Here is a 17,512-nt window from a genome sequence, read left to right as displayed (position 1 = left end):
CAAGTGCTTGCCTTTCCGCTCTTCTCGCTGAACCCGGAACCGCGCATCGGTTCACATGGGACGGCCTTCGGCCTATTTCATTCGTAGCTTAGCTGTTTTCCTTGAGCTGCCTTAACTGTTTACGTAGGACTAGCTGTTCTAGTGGAAACAGTTAGCCCCTCTGCTTGTTTTGCTTGCTGACTCTCTGATTCAGATTGGTAGTGCTGTGACCGGTACGAATCAGCGAACAAGTAAATAAGTTGTTTCGTTAGCGTGAAGAATTTTTAATTCGAGTGCGTGATTTTGGAGTGAGGGAAGAGTGTGTGTCCGCTGCCGTGCGAGCCTCGGTTGGGTGACCGACCATGATGAGGCCGCTCGGTAATATCGCAACCACTGGGATATTTTGGGTCGGTGTCCTAAATATCCTTGTTTGCCTTAACGAACGCGCAGAGGCGCGCCTAAAAAAGGAGGAATTGACTCCTCTCGGTGACGATGGTGAAGTTATACCTGAAGTGAATGGGAAGAAACTTGAATCGCTGCTTGAAACCGAGGAGTACCTGGCTGTCTTCTTTTGTAAGTACCAATATGGCCACAACGATAAAAGGCCAGTTCAATATAACTATGGGAAAATCGATGAGCAGGCAATCTGAGAAACGTGCGTGTTCCTCCCTGAAAGATCAACACTCACTTGTAGGAAGCTTGTTGAATTGGGAATTGAAGCAATTTACCAAGTCATGTTCAGTATTACTTAAGTGGAGCGTGTGCGGGCCGGCTAGTTAGTACCGAATTACTGCCACTATCTGTGCACTTGAGGACCTCAAGTGCAAGCGCGGTAAGCGTCGAGCACAAGTGGTCCAATGATTTCTTAAGTGATCCTTTTACTGTCAACCAAAAGATACCAATGCACCATTCAAATGGATATGTCAGGATTTACACAAGTAACTTTTTGAGCGACGACTTGCTTGGAGGTTTTCACGGCTTTGCTATACCAAATGTCCATAGCCAAGCTTCAACAGAGGATTTTATCGCTTTAGATAAAACGAAACAAAACATGATCGATATGTTTAGGACTTAATTCTTGGGTTTTTCCGCAAATACGTCCGCATTGTGACCAATGGAAAACAGCTAAACGTTGAGGACGGTAGATATTTTGCTGGCATTGCAAACGAATAGTTCAGCCTACGCCAGCGAAAGCATGGCTTAAGGACCCTAAGCTCTCAGTCATTGAGGACTAACAGAGCCCGAACTAGCTGCCCCTCCCTTATGTGATGGGACCAAAGACCCATTAAAAAACAGTAACAACATCGTTCGAAAACGACAGACCTCTTTACGAGACATCGCCAAACAATACTTTGTTGATTCGATATATCTCCTCGGTCGTATACATGCTGATGATTTCATGTTGGGTTCCTAAGTGGTCATGAATTTATTGGTTGGTCATTGATCCGACGTTTAAAATCAGTTCGATATCGTCTTGTTGATTTTATCCACTACTATTAAAAACTAATTCATATGAAAAAATTGATACATTTTAATAAACTGCAGGTTTATTGCCGGATAGGCACCAGTCAGCTAGTGCACGATGAATGAGTGCAGGATTCTACTTAGGAATATTTCCTCCGGTGCCTATGTATGTACATCACGTAGAGAATATTCCAACTTCGGATTAGATGTTTTTTCAGATATTAGTGAGGTAACAACAACCCTCCTAAAAATCGCAGAGAATGCTTTTTATTAAAGGAGCGAGAACGCATACTAGAGAGTAACCTTTTTGCTCTGGATTGTTGACTAAACGCATAATAGAAATACGTTTTAAATTACTTTTGGCTTCTTCGAGATCATCACTGATGTTGCAGCGAGACGCCTTCCTGATTAGGAGGGTATTATTATTAAGGTACGTACACAATACACGGGGTGTTCCGTCACGTGCTTGGCTGATGACTGTACGACATTTACTGTATATTATCTTTTTTACGGCGGATCTGGTCTATGGCGAGCCCTTCTGGGGTATTATTAGCGAGCATCTGTAAACTTAGACATTTTTCCCAAGGTCTTCGGGCTGTGTGGTATACAATACAGGGTAATGATAGTTCACACACGTTTGTCTACAAATATCATTCTGCTATCGTTACTAATTTTATGCATCGTATATGAGAACATATAAACGAATTTCAAGCTTGAAACGTATGAAATAACAGGTCGCCGAGAAACAGTGAGAGATCTATAGAAATTCGTTTAATAGTATTGATTCGCACGTATAGATATGAAAAAATGTTGGAAAATGACCAGGTTACCAGGGGTTGGCTCTAAATACGCTAAGCCCAACCTAAGCCTGATGTGCAAGAAGCCCTCTGTCTATTACGAGTCCTGGCTGAAAGAGGCAGCAAATTCAGTTTGTCATAGCGATCCCGTGTCATAACGTGTCAAGAGTGCAAACTCTTCACAATGCGTCGAATTACACTGTAGATAATTACTATGTACTTTGCAATGAGCGAGCTGAGTACCAAAGCGATGCTTTTTATAGTCGATCTGTGAATAGCGTCGGTGGTTACGGAGCAGATATATAATATTCGAAGTTATTTAAGGCTCTACTTGGTTGTACCTAGATGTTTCCCTTTGTTCTTGCACGCGAAAGCAATTTAATCATCATATACTAGTGAAAATGGCCAACACTCATGATGGAATCAAATCACATTTTAATAAGCGTTACATCGTATTAATAAACTTAATTAATTGTGTTTCTAACGCGCAATATCACAAGAGTAGCAATGTACGCTTGGCGCAAAGGGTGCCAGCAAGATCATATATGAAACCATTTAATATTTGAGACGATCAGCGTAAGTTTGTTTATGTTTTCTGCGTGCAGTTATTGCGCAGAAGGTATTGTTCGGTCCCAACGCAGACGTCAAGCGTGTATGATTGATTGCTTCTTTCCAAGCATCACTGCTTTTCCAGATCTTGAAGCTTTGCAGAATCTTGTTCCTATACTGTGGCGGAAAAAAGATCGGGCCTAAGTTTTTTGCGCCAAATCTTCCACTAAGCACAAACGGTAGTCACGTAGAGACATTTGTATCAAACGTGGTGCGATAACCAGTGCAAACAAGTTTACGTTAAAGGAACAATCGTTTGTGCGAAAAGGCTTCAGAACTCTGAACTGTAACAGTCCAGCGGGCAGCATTGCATGCGGCATGAACACATACACGTGCATGCATGCATTCGTAAATGGCAGAGCTCTAAAGCGCCTTGAAAACTTTTCTTGGCTCAAGAGGCGATCGGCTGTGGGTCGATAATTCTATTTCAGATTATACGTTTTGCCCCTGTTCCTTGTTCTTAGACTACTGTTGCCCTGATGGCGGCGGGCAGTTCAGCATCTGTATTTGCTTGTGTCTGACCAAAATGCAGCCTTCAGGCTGTGGGTTCCTCAACAGAAAGCTAACAATGCTATTGATGCAAAGGCAGATATTCCGTCTACCTCACTACAGACACTGTAGCACCTAGATCGAGTATTCGTCGAAATGTCGACGCCGACTGTGGGTCAGAGAGTGCGTTCTGAGGAAGGTACTATGACAGTCGAATCGTTTTACTACGACTAAAATGTCGACAAAGTGAAATAACAAAATTATGTCATTTAGTCAAAACACATAAAACCATGACGGCCGGTATTAGCAGAGCCACCCATTTTCAGCTCTATCCTACATATCAAAGCCGACGAAGAGGCTGAAGTCCGTGAGGCTGCACCATTATGCTGCTGTCGGCCCCCATTCCACTTGACGATGGTGAAAAGTTGTTGCTTTAAAGCTTACGTCGTTCCAAAAAGCAAGGAAAATCACACGTTGCTGATGCATTGCTCTAATATAAGATTTGGCAGAAGTCAATAGTTCAACAAGCACCGATATTCAGTTCTGTACTTATTGACGATTGACAGATAACTTCATTGTAGAACTGGGTTTAATACCTCAGCTAGTAAAAAAAAGAAGTTCTCCCTGTTATGCCTCTGAGTAGCAATACGAGTAGACAGAATACTGTTTTACTATTACTCTGGTCAGAAACCGCATAAATCCTAAACAAAACTGGCAGACCGAGGTAAAACTTAATTAGGATCGAAACGCTAGATTCGATTCCCGTACAAAGTTATTTCGCTGAATCGATAACTGCGAAAAGAACGGAAGCAATTGAAATTATAGTTTTGTCATTACACGTTTTCAGCCTGTAACTATGAAGTCACTCGGTCTACTGGTGCAAGACACAGGAGCCACAGAAAGGAATATTATATTATATATTATTTCGTCAGTTCCCTCTTCGACCAAACCGGTGTCCTGGTATTACGATTAGTACCTTTAGGCTTAGGATTAGGATATATAAAAAACCGTAGAGCAAAAGTCGACTTCTAAGGAAAAATAAGTTTACTGTTTCAGTGTAATTCTGTGCAGTGAATTACCGGTACGTAGAAAATAAGTGGGCGGTTCTCCAATACTTCGAACTCTATTCCGGTGTGAAAACAGTATTTATTCAATGTTCAGTATAGTTGTGCTTTGAGGAGGCAATTTGTTTTCCAACGAGGTGCTCTTATTTCCAATTTTCAGCGGCAAAAATGGGCTATCATGCTAAAAGTGCTCAGCGAGGAAGACATTCTACCCATGACAAACGTGTGAGGATGGTCATACATTGCTAGCACACCTAAAGGCATTAACGAAAAAGGAGGTCAGTTGCTTGGGGACGGTTCTTTAAGCACACGATTTTACGATCTCATCGTCGCACTCTCCAGTGCGACGGTGAGATCATAAAACTAGAACACAGAAGACATCATATGGTGACGAAGCACTGAATAATGGTATTAATAGATGCCATGCATATTCTACAACGTAAAACAAACATGTTTCGTGTGCGGCAGCTATGAGTGTGAGAACATTAGCAGACAGACGTTGAAATCGATTTTGTGACTTGGACGACGCTGATTACCACATATTTATGGTGTTTGGCAACCTTTATTATTACGCTGCTGCTTCTTCAGTTAAGGCCTCTAAGCAAGTGTCGCCTCTTCAATCTCGAAAATTCGATTGAATCGGTACCCTGGGGATTGCGTCTCGTAAACTCAGAATCGCAGCCTGCGTTCGTTGCGTGGGTGCAAGGGGTAGGTTGGCCAGGTGGGAAAGGGACCTTGAGCGAAGGGAAGGGGAGTGAGTTGACAACGCGGAAGTTCATGGCGGGTCCTATGACGACTTTAGCCCGTTGAAGGTGAAGCTTAAATTCGTAGCGAATATGTATTTCGGGGTTGTTTTTCTGCAACATCGAGACAGGCATTTCACTGTGATTATTTGATGAAAAAAAAAAGTATACGTTTAGTTTTGAATACGACGTCAAGCAAATTTTTAAAGCACCAGTATGTTTCGGAGGTAAATAGTAAAAATAAATGCCATATCGTACTTGCACTCGGTGAGTGTCATACGTATGTTGAAAACTTGTTAGACAGTGTTAGTAAACAGGACATTTCTGCTACACCCCTTCTAGGTGCGTCTCGAACGTATATAACATTTCCTAAATATTTGAAACTTTGTTTGATTGTCCAAAAATTATGATTGTTTCTGTTGTAGATTAATGCAGTGTAAGGAAGTAATATTCAATTTTCTTATAATATAACTAACTCGATTAGCCGTTTTGCTTAAACAAAGTGGCCAGTAAAACTCAGCGGGCCCGTGAGAGCTTCGTTCTGTCATGGTTGATGCACAACTCTTAAAGGACATGACAATCTCATGTGTGTGTTATAAATTATTTTTAGGACTAGAATTTTTTTTGCCACGCTCAATTGGCAGACCAGGGTCCGCTGTGTTGCCTGAGCTTGTGCCACAGTTGGAGTTCTAAAGCGGTGGTCTGAACCTCGATATTAAAAAAAATAAACATTAAGGAAGAGCATGTGTGTGTGTGAAAAAGAACGTACAGTTTATTCTGATCGGTCGATATTTATATTAATGACACCTAGCGCCATGGGGGTCGGCTGGGACGTTGCCGTCCCAGATGTTCCTGTTCCTTAACTGCGCGGCGGGCGGCCTTGCAGTTAGGGAAGAGTACCATCTGACCTTGGCGTACCGGAAGGCCGAAAAAAGCTAGCAAAAGGCCATGAATTTAGAAGCTTATTTTCAACAAACAACAGCAGGTATATATAGCAGAGGAAGAATGAAATTTTTCCTAATTTAAAGTTTGTCACTTAATGTTGCCAGTCGTTGTACGTTAGAACTGCGTTCATATTCATTAGAATTCATTGATATTGACGTAGCTTTTCTGTTTCAGCCTTTAGCATTGTTTAAAGATGAATAATTTGTATCTATATCTATATATATATATATATATATATATATTTTTTTTTTTAAGCAATACTTATATTGTATTTCTTAAAAAAAGACTAACTTGTGCAATCATAATAAAGATGTTAAATTTATTATATTTTCTATCAAGTGATGAGCCTCTCTTACTACGAGAAGCAGATTAAACTTTTTAACATGTTTTCCAATAACTACCTCTTAAACGAACGCATGTTCCATAATAAATAACTCGATACTTTTAGTAAATCTAAGCTAGATATTTCGGGTTTTACGTTTGGTACCACTGTTAGGCATACCATCAAACAGGTGAATAGCAAACAAAGTCTGACAACGCTCTGATTCGATCCCAGACCACCAGAACCCCCTCATGTCCTTCCTCCATCACTGGGACAACTTTATTACAATGATTTGTTGAATGGACGATATGGATATTTGTATTAAAAGCATCTATGCGATTTTCTTTTCTCCAAAAGACACGAAAATTTGCAAGACATGCGAATCCATTTTAGCGGAGCTGGAACATATAAATGATGATGCAGAACGATTTGGAGTCCGTTTTGTTAAGAATGGAGAGCGCGCCGTGGCCAAGAAGCTGCTCGGAATTACGCAGTTCCCTGCACTCGCCTACTATAGGTAAGAGAATATTAATAAAGAACCTGCTTCTTATATTATTTTGAGACTTTCCACTTTACTGCAGACAGTCGTGTATCCATTCATAGTTGTCTATGTGCTATTGTTTGTCAACAATCTCTCACGTTAGGAACCAAGAACCACAGCTCTTTAGCGGTGACCTGATGGACGAGACGGCTGTATTAGAATGGTTAACTAACCTCGAGGCGATGGAACTAGCAGATAAAATTGAGGAAGTAAATGGAAAAATTCTCGAGACCCTGATCAAGGAAAAAGATTACCTCGCTGTCCTCTTTTGTAAGTTATAACTAACTTAACACTTTGGAGTTGTATGATCGAAACCGCAACTATCAGCAACTTTTCAAGATATATTTGCATATATATATATATATATATATATATACATACATACAACGCGCAATTTCAACAACGGGATTCGCATCCGTAACAACGAGCGGCTAGGTACGTGTGAGATCATAATGAATCTGGCTGTAAAAAGTACACTTAATCATTCGTTTTTTTCTTTGTTCACAGACAAAGATAAGCACAAGGAGTCTGAGCTAGTCCTTGTTGAGCTGGAAAACATTGACGACGAAGCAGATCAATTAGGCATTGGTTTTGTTAAGACTTCGGAAAAGGAGCTGTTTGATAAGTACGGTCTAGATAATATCCCGGCGCTTGCTTACTACCGCAAGACAATTCCACTGTTGTACGAGGGCGATCTGAACAACGAAGAAGAAGTACTTAAATGGCTAGAAGAATTTAAGAACGTCGACGATGAAGATGACGATGTGATTGAGGACATGTCCGCCGATGGACTTGAAAGTCTCATCGATAAGACAGATATCATTGCTGTCTTTGTTTGTGAGTCTTCCATTTACTTACTGATTGTTACTTCGGCGATTTATCTACTAATCAGCTGGTATCGTAACGTACATAGGGTACGACGATTTATAAGATGGGACATTTTGCATGCTTTATATCTGATATAGACGTGTGAACTGAGTACGCTATTTGATTATTATTATTACAGATGATTCGAACGATGCAGCCCAAAAACAGATCCTGGATGAGTTGGAGACCATTGATGACGATCTTGACCAGCATGGAATCCCCTTCGTGAAGACCGACGACATAGAATTCGTTAAAAAATACGGCTTTAAATCCGCTGATCTACCGCTACTCATCTATTTTGAAAATGGAATTCCGCAGTTCTATAAAGGTAGTAGAAAATTTAGCTTCACTCCCTTCTGTCATGTAGGACAAAACAAGCTGCGAACCATTATACGATTGGAGTGATTGTGTAGGATAAATTTCAGTTCAGAACAGGGTATAAGTCAGCCTGCTTTACAGATGACATGCAGAACGAGGAGCGAATTATGAACTGGCTTGTAGAGCAAAAGATGGAGGATGAAATCGAAGAAGTTTCGGAGGATGTCCTTCAGGAGCTCATCGAAAGCTCAGATTACCTTGCCGTGCTGATTTGTAAGTTGATCAGGATTTCTTTTCTACGCAATAACATTACCTCTTGAAACTTGATTATCTAACATCACGTAGCAGAAATATGGGATCGAGGCCCCACTCGCCTGCTGAGATCCGTTGCAGGTGTGTGCATATCTGAAGTTTCGCATAGTTTGACTTCGAAGAAACACGTTACCGATGGCGACACTTAGTATAGTGATTTTGCTGATTGGCCTTCAGACGACGCTGGCGATGAAAAGAGCGAAGACGTGCTAGCAGAGCTTGAAAGCATCGATGACGAATGTGATCAGCATGATATTCCATTCGTGAAGGTTGACGATCCCGATGTAGTCAAACAGTTTGGCGTAGACGTAGTCCCAGCACTGCTTTACTTTGAAGCGGGCATTCCCAATTACTATCCAGGTAAGACACATGCTTAGGTTATTACTAGTAGTCAAAAATTATGGACGATATGGATATAAATCGTATATATATATATATATATATATATATATAAACATATATATATATATATATATATATATAAACATATATATATATGTTTAAGACCGGTACAAAAGTGTAAGCCTAATAGGTTAAACTTATTCTTTCATGTGTGATTAAGATAGACTGGGGGAGCGGAAATGTATAGTAAGTAATTAGGTCTCATTCATAAAATGGCGGCGCAATATGCAACGAGGTTCGGGAACATACAATATGGGCGTTGCATGTGTCAGGAAATTTCTTTCGGCGTTACTTAAAATTGATATTTGTCTCATTTGATTTGTTTTCGCCTATGAATATAGGTTCTAAATTCCTGGAATGAGATTCCTTCAGCTGATTCTAGTGCCATACGCACACAGTCCAGAACTTAGTTTTATCATGAAGAAATGATGTAGTCACAATTTCATTGAGCATAATAGTCAATCATTATATGAGATAAAACAGTTGTAATAGATCACGCGTATAACGAACCTAAACTAATTTTAACATTCTGTCTAGGGATCACTATAGCACCATTTTGTGACTAGAACACTTGAAAGTATTCATAATTACTAAATTTTGAATAATTAAGGAACTTCGAGACGTTTTTCAACTTAGATACCGTTTCTCGGCTAAAATCATTCAGTATTTTGTTGTGGCAGGGAATTAATCTACCATCTCCTAAGAACTGATATTTCATGAAGGCAGATATTCACTTGATTATCTTTCAAGAGTCTATAGAACGTTTTGTAATCTGGTTTCTATTGCAGGTGAGTTGAGTAACGCTATCGCGGTACTTGAGTGGCTCAAGACCGTTCAAAATTCGGATGAACTTGAGCAGTATCGTATCTATCAGGTCACTTCTCATAAGAAAAAAGGTACCGCGCTTCAGTCGGCCAAGAGCTCAAGCGAAATCCTGCCGTGGACTAACAACCACTTCTTCAGTTCAGAACGGCTTTCACGCTGATAGCCATTCTGAGTTTTTGCTATTTTTTTTTTCAGTTTTCAATTTGTTTTGTGCTGTTTCATTAACAAAGGGGGCATGTTAGTTCATTGGAATGGTGGTTCTAAACTTTGCGATGAAAACATATACTGTTCTATATAGTGCCGCATGTTGATGCATCTAACGATATCCCAGATAGTTATCAATTAGAGAAATGTGACTTTTTGGGCCGCATCGCGGTATAAAGTAACGGCAGGTTTTTGCAAGCCAGAGTGTGATGAAACATGTTGATCTATATATCTATCCATTTCGACGTTCTGTCATTTGTTCCCGAGGAATTTACATTCTGTAGATAAGCTAGAAAAACCAGTGCATGTTTGGTTTATGGACTATTTCAGGTAGCCTTCTCAAGGAGCAGGAAGTCTTAAATTGGCTTATACGTCAAAAGGAATCGGATGAGATAGAAGATGTCACACCAGAAATACTGGAGGCACTTATTCAGCGCTCTGATTACTTAGCTGTGCTGTTCTGTAAGTACTCCTAGCGACGTAGTTCTGGCGACTTCCGGAAGATTCGTACTAACTTTTGACAGATAACGCTTTACCTAAAGACGGACAATCACCCGAATTGTTCTACATGAAAGCTTTCGAATACATAATTTTGGATGTTTTAGATGATCGCGATGACCCGAAGTCTCAGAATATCCTGAAAGAACTGGAAAACATTGATGATGAGGCGGACGAACACGATTTGCCATTCATCAAAATCGACGATGACCAGGCAAGGATCCCTAGGCGACTGAAGTCCCATTAGATTTGCTATAATTGTAACACGCTGTTTTTCTCAATAACGGGGGCACAATATATATGTCACAGATCAATGACGAACGTTGTGGTTCATTTGTCGAAAAATTCTTGACTATAGTGCACCCCGCGGTAGGTTTTGCTTTTATTAAGAAAGTGTTCAAGACGTTTTCTCGTCATCTAAACATATCCGTTGAAGCATCAATTCGTCTACGTCAAGATCTACGTCATTCGTTTTGATATTGCAACAGCGGGCAACTTTTCGAGTGAGCTTCTTCTGGGATTATGGCATTATGCCTTGTAAACCGTATTCTACATTAGTGAAACGTATATTCGACAAGAAAAAGCCTGTTGTTTATACACTTTAGTACATTATTACATTATACAAGAACAATTTAGAATCTTGCAGAACCAACGCGGTTATTAGCCAGCTAGCTTTTTAGCAATTTAGGTTAAATAGGCGTCGCACATCAGAGGAGTGGCGCTAAAATCTTTTATAACATTTGATTTACTTTGTATAACTTTTGAGCTAACACAATAGTTGGAAACGGTATTTCGATGCTCGAAATATAATACGGCCCAGTTTGCCACAGATAAGTGGAGATCGAGAGAAAGGTTGAAAGATCATTCCGAGAATTTTATTGATACCTAGTAAACAACCGTTTTTGTTTTCTTATTGACCACTGCGTACACTTCTGTGTCGTCACCGTAAACTCTAGTATAGACATTCTTAGACGTTTCAATGAGTTAGTATATAATATGTACATGATAGGGGCAAGACCTGTTCTAACCAGGCACCCTGACGTGACGTAGGAATAAAGAGAAGAACCGTTATTTACTCGTACGCGATTATACTTCCTAGAAGCTTGCATGCGACTGCGGTGATGGAGGAATCGTTGTCGCGCGTGTAGACTGGCTGACGACAGAGATCCGAAAGAAATTGGCAACTGCGCCTTTTTCAAGTGGACGCCGAAAAATAAGAAACAGAGGTTTGCAGGTTGCACTTCTGCACTTTTTAAAGACGAAGGCCTATGTTTTGCTGAGCGTCAGACTCCGTTTTTTGTCAGGTGGCGCTCCACATCAACTGGCGAAATATCATTAATCTTATATAATTTATTTGAAACATTAATTAACAGTAAAAGTCTAGCTGGACGCTAACAAATTTCGGCACGTGATGGATATATAGCAGCAAAAAAATCATGCAGAATCTGCGCTTTTTTAGCATTATCGTTGGAGGCATCGCTAAACATACCTATGAATTGCAGATGAGTTGGGACTTTGAAGAACGGGGCTATTTTCAGTAGCCCCCCTTCTGGCCAGCTTTGCAAGCGTGACTCCTACTTAGTCATTGTGTTCTTTAAGCTGACAGCTAATACGCTTAATGTGAGCGTCAATTTTTCCCTGACCATTGCAGACTTCTCCTACTCTGAGTGAAGAATTCTTGTATTAATGTGATGTACAAAACGTGCTCGTGCGTTGGGTTTACACGACAGCGAATGTAGAAAATGCGACTTCAGTCGGTGATCAGTAGACTATGGATCATCCGATCGTAATCCTTCTTTTTTCGGCTCCAGGAACGGTCACGGCAGATGTCGACGATCGAAGTTGCAATTATTATTAGGACCATTGCATGATCAGTAGCGAACAGGGCTTGACAAATTATCGCATTGTCTCTAGAATCATTATTGGCAAGAACAACGTCGAGAACACTGCAACCTCTTATCGCGTCGGTAAAAAACTATTTTAATGCTGTTTTACTGCAGATATTTAGGAACACCTCTTCTTTTGACAAGCTATTCTTGTTGGCTTTATTATTGATGATCTGGGAAAGACAGCTTTTATGTACTTCACTCAAATACCTATAAAGAATAAAACACTAATAAACACTTTCATTCTAGGTTGCCAGAGATTACGGAATCGAAGATGAATTACCTTGCCTTGTGTATTTCGAGAATGAGATCCCATCGATTTACCACGGAGACCTTGCTAATGAAGATCAGGTCCTTGATTGGCTCATTGAGCAAATCAACTCGGATTCTATTGAAGAAGTCACAGACAAAATCCTTGAAAACCTTGTTGACAGAAATCAGCATGTTGCAGTCGTGTTTTGTAAGTATATCAGCATTGTACTCTATTGGTCAAAAGAGCTCGGTTGAAGAAAAAAGCACGTGGAAAACTGCATGTGAGGATTTTCTGACGTATACACAGAATTGGAGCCCCATTTTTCCGTAACCCTTGGCATGATACGTGAACAGAGTGGTTGATGCATATACTGACTAAAGAAAAGGTATCAAATATGGTTTTAGATAAATCTGGATGATTTCGTTTGTGCAGATGAAATGAAGAATAAAAAAATGGACAGAAAAACGGAGAAAGTGATTAAGGAGCTGGAAGAAATTGACGATGAAGCTGATGAACAATTTGTCCTGTTCCTAAAGACCCACGATCCGAACGCCGCGAAGAAGTATGGTATTGAACAATTTCCAACGCTCGTTTTCTTCGACCGCGAAATTCCGAATATTTACCAGGGAGATTTACTTAAAGAAGATGAAGTTTTAGCATGGCTTGTTAGACAGAAGACTAGCGAGGAAATCGAAGAAATCACCGAGGAAATGTTGAAGGATCTAGTTGAAGACAACCCAAAAATCGTTGTTCTATTCTGTAAGTTTTTTTATTTTTTATATCCATTTTATTAAACTTACTAGTGTATAAGGCATGCATTTCGCCTACCCCCCCCCCCGCCCCCAAAAAAAAACTATCAGACAAGTTTGTGGTATTTTTGCAGTTGACAAGGACGTCGACACATCCAAGGACGTTCTCGACGATTTGGAAAACATTGACGACGATCTTGACAAGTTAGGCATTCCATTCGTCAAGATTGATGATGACTCAATTGCCAAAGACTTTGGCATTCTTGACGAGCTACCAGCCCTAGTTTATTTTGAGGAAGAAATACCTAGTGTTTACGAGGGCGATCTCCATAATGAAGATAAGGCACTGAAATGGATTATTAAGCAAGCTCAGGAGGACACAATTGAGGAAGTCACTGAGGAAATGCTCAGTTTGTTAGTAAAAGAAAGAGAATATGTTCTCGTATTTTATGGTATGTAATTAACTTTGACTTAAGCAAATTGGTAAAATCTAATTCTATGGTAGTATACTTCGTCATTATATAACTGCTGTGAAGCTGAAAACTTCCCTAGAGGAAATAGGTTACAAAAGAGGATTCGGTTAGGCTATAATAATACCAGTAGAGGCTAAACTTTGCCCTATACCGTTGTGTCTAACGAACGCCCTCAATTTGGTACGTAGCTCCCGATAACTGCAAGGAATGCCCGTCAATTCTGTCTGAGCTGGAGAAAATCGACGATGAATCGGACGATCACGGTGTCGTGTTCGTAACGACTGATGACACAAAATTCGCGAGAAAAACGGCTGGTGTCACGAAACTTCCAGCGATCGTGCTATTCAGAAACGGCCAGCCTATGGTATATAAGGGTGAGTTTAATAAAGGGACAATAGTGTAAACATGCCATTAACTATTTTCAGTAGGCAGCATCGCGGCACGATTTCCTTTTCAATGAGACAAATTCATTTTTAAAAGGCTTACTAAAAGGGTTCCATTTTTTAGTTCCATAGTTGATTGGATCTTCGTAATATGACGTTGTGTCTTCTGTGGGATCCATATCTATAATTCGTCCAGTTTAACTAACTAGCCATTTTGTTGAAAAACCTAGCACACAACATACATTGTAGAAAAGGATTCATTTGAGAGAAAAACCCAAATAACTGTCAAACAAATTCCGGGGTACGTATGCACTTCAGATTAAATTTAGTTCATCTTTTCTGTAGACCTGGCAAGACTAGTTATCTGACTGCAAACTGCACAGGATCAGTCAACCCATATAATGGAAATAAGTTAATTTTTACCTTTAATATGGAATAGAAATGTAATTTCGACTCGGCGACTCGTGCAGGACTTAGAGGTTACTAGAGTGTATTTAAACTTAGCAGCTATGGATGTCCGCATAGGTAAAAACGAAGGCACCCATTAAAAAGGTGCGTAGAAAAAAATTTTATTCCAATGTTAGCGACGAAAAATATATATGTGTGTATATATATATATTACGTTTTTTAGATATTTCCTGCTTCTGAGTGAGTTGTTCCGTAATTCTACGGCCTTTTGCGATACTATATACATATATATATATATATATATATGTTTATTTATTCCTGAGTTTTGTAAGTTAAAATTTGGTCCACATTAATATTACTGCTTCCTTTTTGTTTCCGATTAACGCAGTTCGACTACTGATCAGTGACTAATCTGCATGTTTGTGTAGCCTCTGCTAATGAACCCTTTTAACCCTGAGCACCGTCTGCCGGGTCGGTTGTTCTTGTAGGCTGTACATACGCCGCGTGCCAGGTGCTTCAATGGCTCGGTGTGACTGTCGGCTTCCGCCTTGCGTCGTCGGAACTCGGCGACGAACTTCGGGCCTCTTGCCAAAGAGCGCGATGTCCCGCACCCGAAGGCACTCCACTTGAGAACCTGAACAAGGACGGCAAAATTAACTATGAAAAACAGCATCAGGACTTAGTTAAGTTCTCAGCATGTGATGATAAAGCCGTTCGAAAAAAGCCCGTCATCGTCTCCTCGTCGTTTTGCAACGTTCTTATGTTGTCCTACGAAAATACGCTTAAGACAAATGCGGACGAAGCGGCAGAAAATGGTGCGGAGTCCAATAGAAAATCTAGCACTTCCGATGACTTGAAACTAGGACGCAACAGACACGACGAAATATCAGTGCGACCCTATAAAAAAAGCTGCAATACTTCACCAGTTAATCCGCTCTGCAAGAAAAAGCAGAAGCTTGGAGTGCGATTGATTCGAGGCTCTCGCAAAAATCCGTTAAGGGAGAGTGAGTGTATACCGAAAGGGAAAACAGCAAAAGTTCGGTGGCGTGGCGTATGTCTCGACGGATCGAGCTGCATCGCCGACTGAACTGATCGAAACTAGATAGGAAACTCTAATCGAATAAATATATGTCTATCTGGCTCGCCTTATCTTCTGTGTCCTACTGCACTGCTATTTAATCTGTTATTGCTACCAAAATTACAACCGCTAGAACTACTACTGCTTAACGAATGGAGCATCACTCTCGGATGTTTCCAGCTATCCAACAGCTGTTCAACCTGCGCCCAGCCTGGCGCAGGACGTCCTTCTCTTTACGCTTTCTGCCTGCTTCTCGACAGTCACACCGATACTACAGCGGTTTCGCTTACCATTCAGCTTTCTTCGTATTATATTGCTGAGATCTATGCTTATCACACTGACTGCTACGTGAGTGTACAAATCACTAGTAATTTAGAATATCTGACGAATTTAGATCAACTAAATACACATGATCCGGCCTAAGCACGATAGCAAACGATGCCATCAAAAGTGTGTACATGTTTTGACATTTTCAAGTACCCAACCCTCAACGGCTAAAATTATCCTGCTTCTAGCAGACTGCCAGATGTTAACAGCCTTATTCAATAACACCAGAGATTTTCCAAGACTCATTTAATGCACGTTTATGTTATGTTTTCTACGTAATAAGGGAAGCGATTATATTATAAAGACCCGAATTCCGATTTGTTGTTAGTAATAACAAACTGCTTAGCGTAACTCCGCTGTTTGCCGCTAAGTACTGAGGTGCCAATGCAAAGGCTCGATCAGAGCAGGTTGGGTCTCAACAGCGGAACACGTAACTGAGAACCTGCTGAGCACCAAACAATACTTTTGACCTTTTGGCTAGGAGTGAATTTCAGCCAGAGTTGTTTACACGTACTCTAAATCTAGGACAAAGGTCAGGTTAATATTTGGTCCCGTTTTATTCAGTCAAGGACGGACTACGTGTAACTGCGGTGTCATATAAGCAGCAGTTACACATGTGCCATCTTGGAACTTGCAAATGGCTGGGAAAGATTTAATCTTGTTTCACACATTTAATTGAAAGGTCATTGCCATATCTTAACGTCAATCTCTATATATATATATATGTGTAGAATCGAACAATGAGCTGCGGCCTATTCACTCCTTGCAAACGAGGGTCGCCTTTGTTGAGACAAAATTGGCTTTTTTACTAATTATCAGCATAACGACTCTATTTCATAATGACAATAATACTAATCTCTTTAATTTAATGCATTTCTCGTTCAACATACAGGTGCTCTATAACCCTTTCACTGCATGGCCTTAATGCTAATGATGATGGCAATTTCGTTTAAAGGTGACATGGAAGATGAAGACGAGCTGCTCAGGTGGCTGACAAGTGAGGATACCTTGGACATCCCCGACACCATCGAGCAGATCAACCAAAAGATGCTCTCAAAACTTATTGAAAACAATGATTTCGTTGCTGTATTGTTCAGTAAGTATGTCCGAGTGGGAATTATCTTTACTCGCATAGCTTTTATGCATTGTCATGTCTGAGCGGACTACGGTTGGCTGATGGATCAATAGTAATTATAACAATGTTTGGCAATATCACAGCAAAGGACAAATGTTCACAGTGCGAAAAAGTCCTGGCTGAGCTAGAAACCATCGATGATGAGGCGGAAGCCATGGATGTTGACTTTGTTCGCGTAAACGACGTCAAGGTAGCGAGGGCCTACGACATCGAGAGCTTTCCCGCTGTTATATTCTTTAGGAAGAAGTTTCCCCAGTACTACGTCGGAGATCTAATGGACGAGGATGCCGTAAGTCAGCTGTAATAGCACAGTTAAAGTGGTTAAAGTACAATAGAAACAGTCGATAACAGAGCTCTATTATTCTAGCCTAATTTTGTCCTGAAATAGGATAACGGTGTTTTCTAGCTTACCTGTTCTATGATGACTGCGCAAACAGATAT

The 17,512-nt window shown here is 40.5% G+C and overlaps 1 protein-coding gene across 5 annotated transcripts in view; it reads left to right on the top strand.

The window, feature by feature from the left end:
• The first annotated feature begins 104 nt into the window (after positions 1-104).
• The window catches only part of hlk (hulk), a 29,815-nt gene continuing 12,407 nt past the window's right edge, over positions 105-17,512 (top strand). Inside the window, exons 1-16 of one of the 5 annotated variants that reach the window (XM_022796952.2) lie at positions 105-552; positions 6,770-6,929; positions 7,057-7,223; positions 7,461-7,790; positions 7,960-8,148; positions 8,280-8,411; positions 8,628-8,810; positions 9,641-9,748; positions 10,212-10,343; positions 10,487-10,593; positions 12,515-12,725; positions 12,951-13,277; positions 13,402-13,719; positions 13,929-14,114; positions 16,892-17,032; positions 17,155-17,360. In XM_022796952.2, coding sequence (XP_022652687.1) covers positions 342-552; positions 6,770-6,929; positions 7,057-7,223; positions 7,461-7,790; positions 7,960-8,148; positions 8,280-8,411; positions 8,628-8,810; positions 9,641-9,748; positions 10,212-10,343; positions 10,487-10,593; positions 12,515-12,725; positions 12,951-13,277; positions 13,402-13,719; positions 13,929-14,114; positions 16,892-17,032; positions 17,155-17,360 — 3,108 coding nt within the window. In that variant the 5' untranslated portion in view covers positions 105-341. Of the gene's footprint in view, positions 553-6,078; positions 6,131-6,769; positions 6,930-7,056; positions 7,224-7,460; positions 7,791-7,959; positions 8,149-8,279; positions 8,412-8,627; positions 8,811-9,640; positions 9,749-10,211; positions 10,344-10,486; positions 10,594-12,514; positions 12,726-12,950; positions 13,278-13,401; positions 13,720-13,928; positions 14,115-16,891; positions 17,033-17,154; positions 17,361-17,512 lie in introns of those variants that run through there. The other 4 variants (XM_022796953.2, XM_086983511.1, XM_022796955.2 and 1 more) reach the window with 4 other exon arrangements.

Source organism: Varroa destructor, unplaced genomic scaffold (genome assembly GCF_002443255.2).
Source record: "Varroa destructor unplaced genomic scaffold, Vdes_3.0 BEIS01000003.1, whole genome shotgun sequence".
Taxonomy (NCBI): Eukaryota; Metazoa; Arthropoda; class Arachnida; order Mesostigmata; family Varroidae; genus Varroa; species Varroa destructor.
The sequence above is the reverse complement of the archived record's forward strand: the minus strand, read 5'-3'. Positions and strand labels throughout refer to the sequence as shown.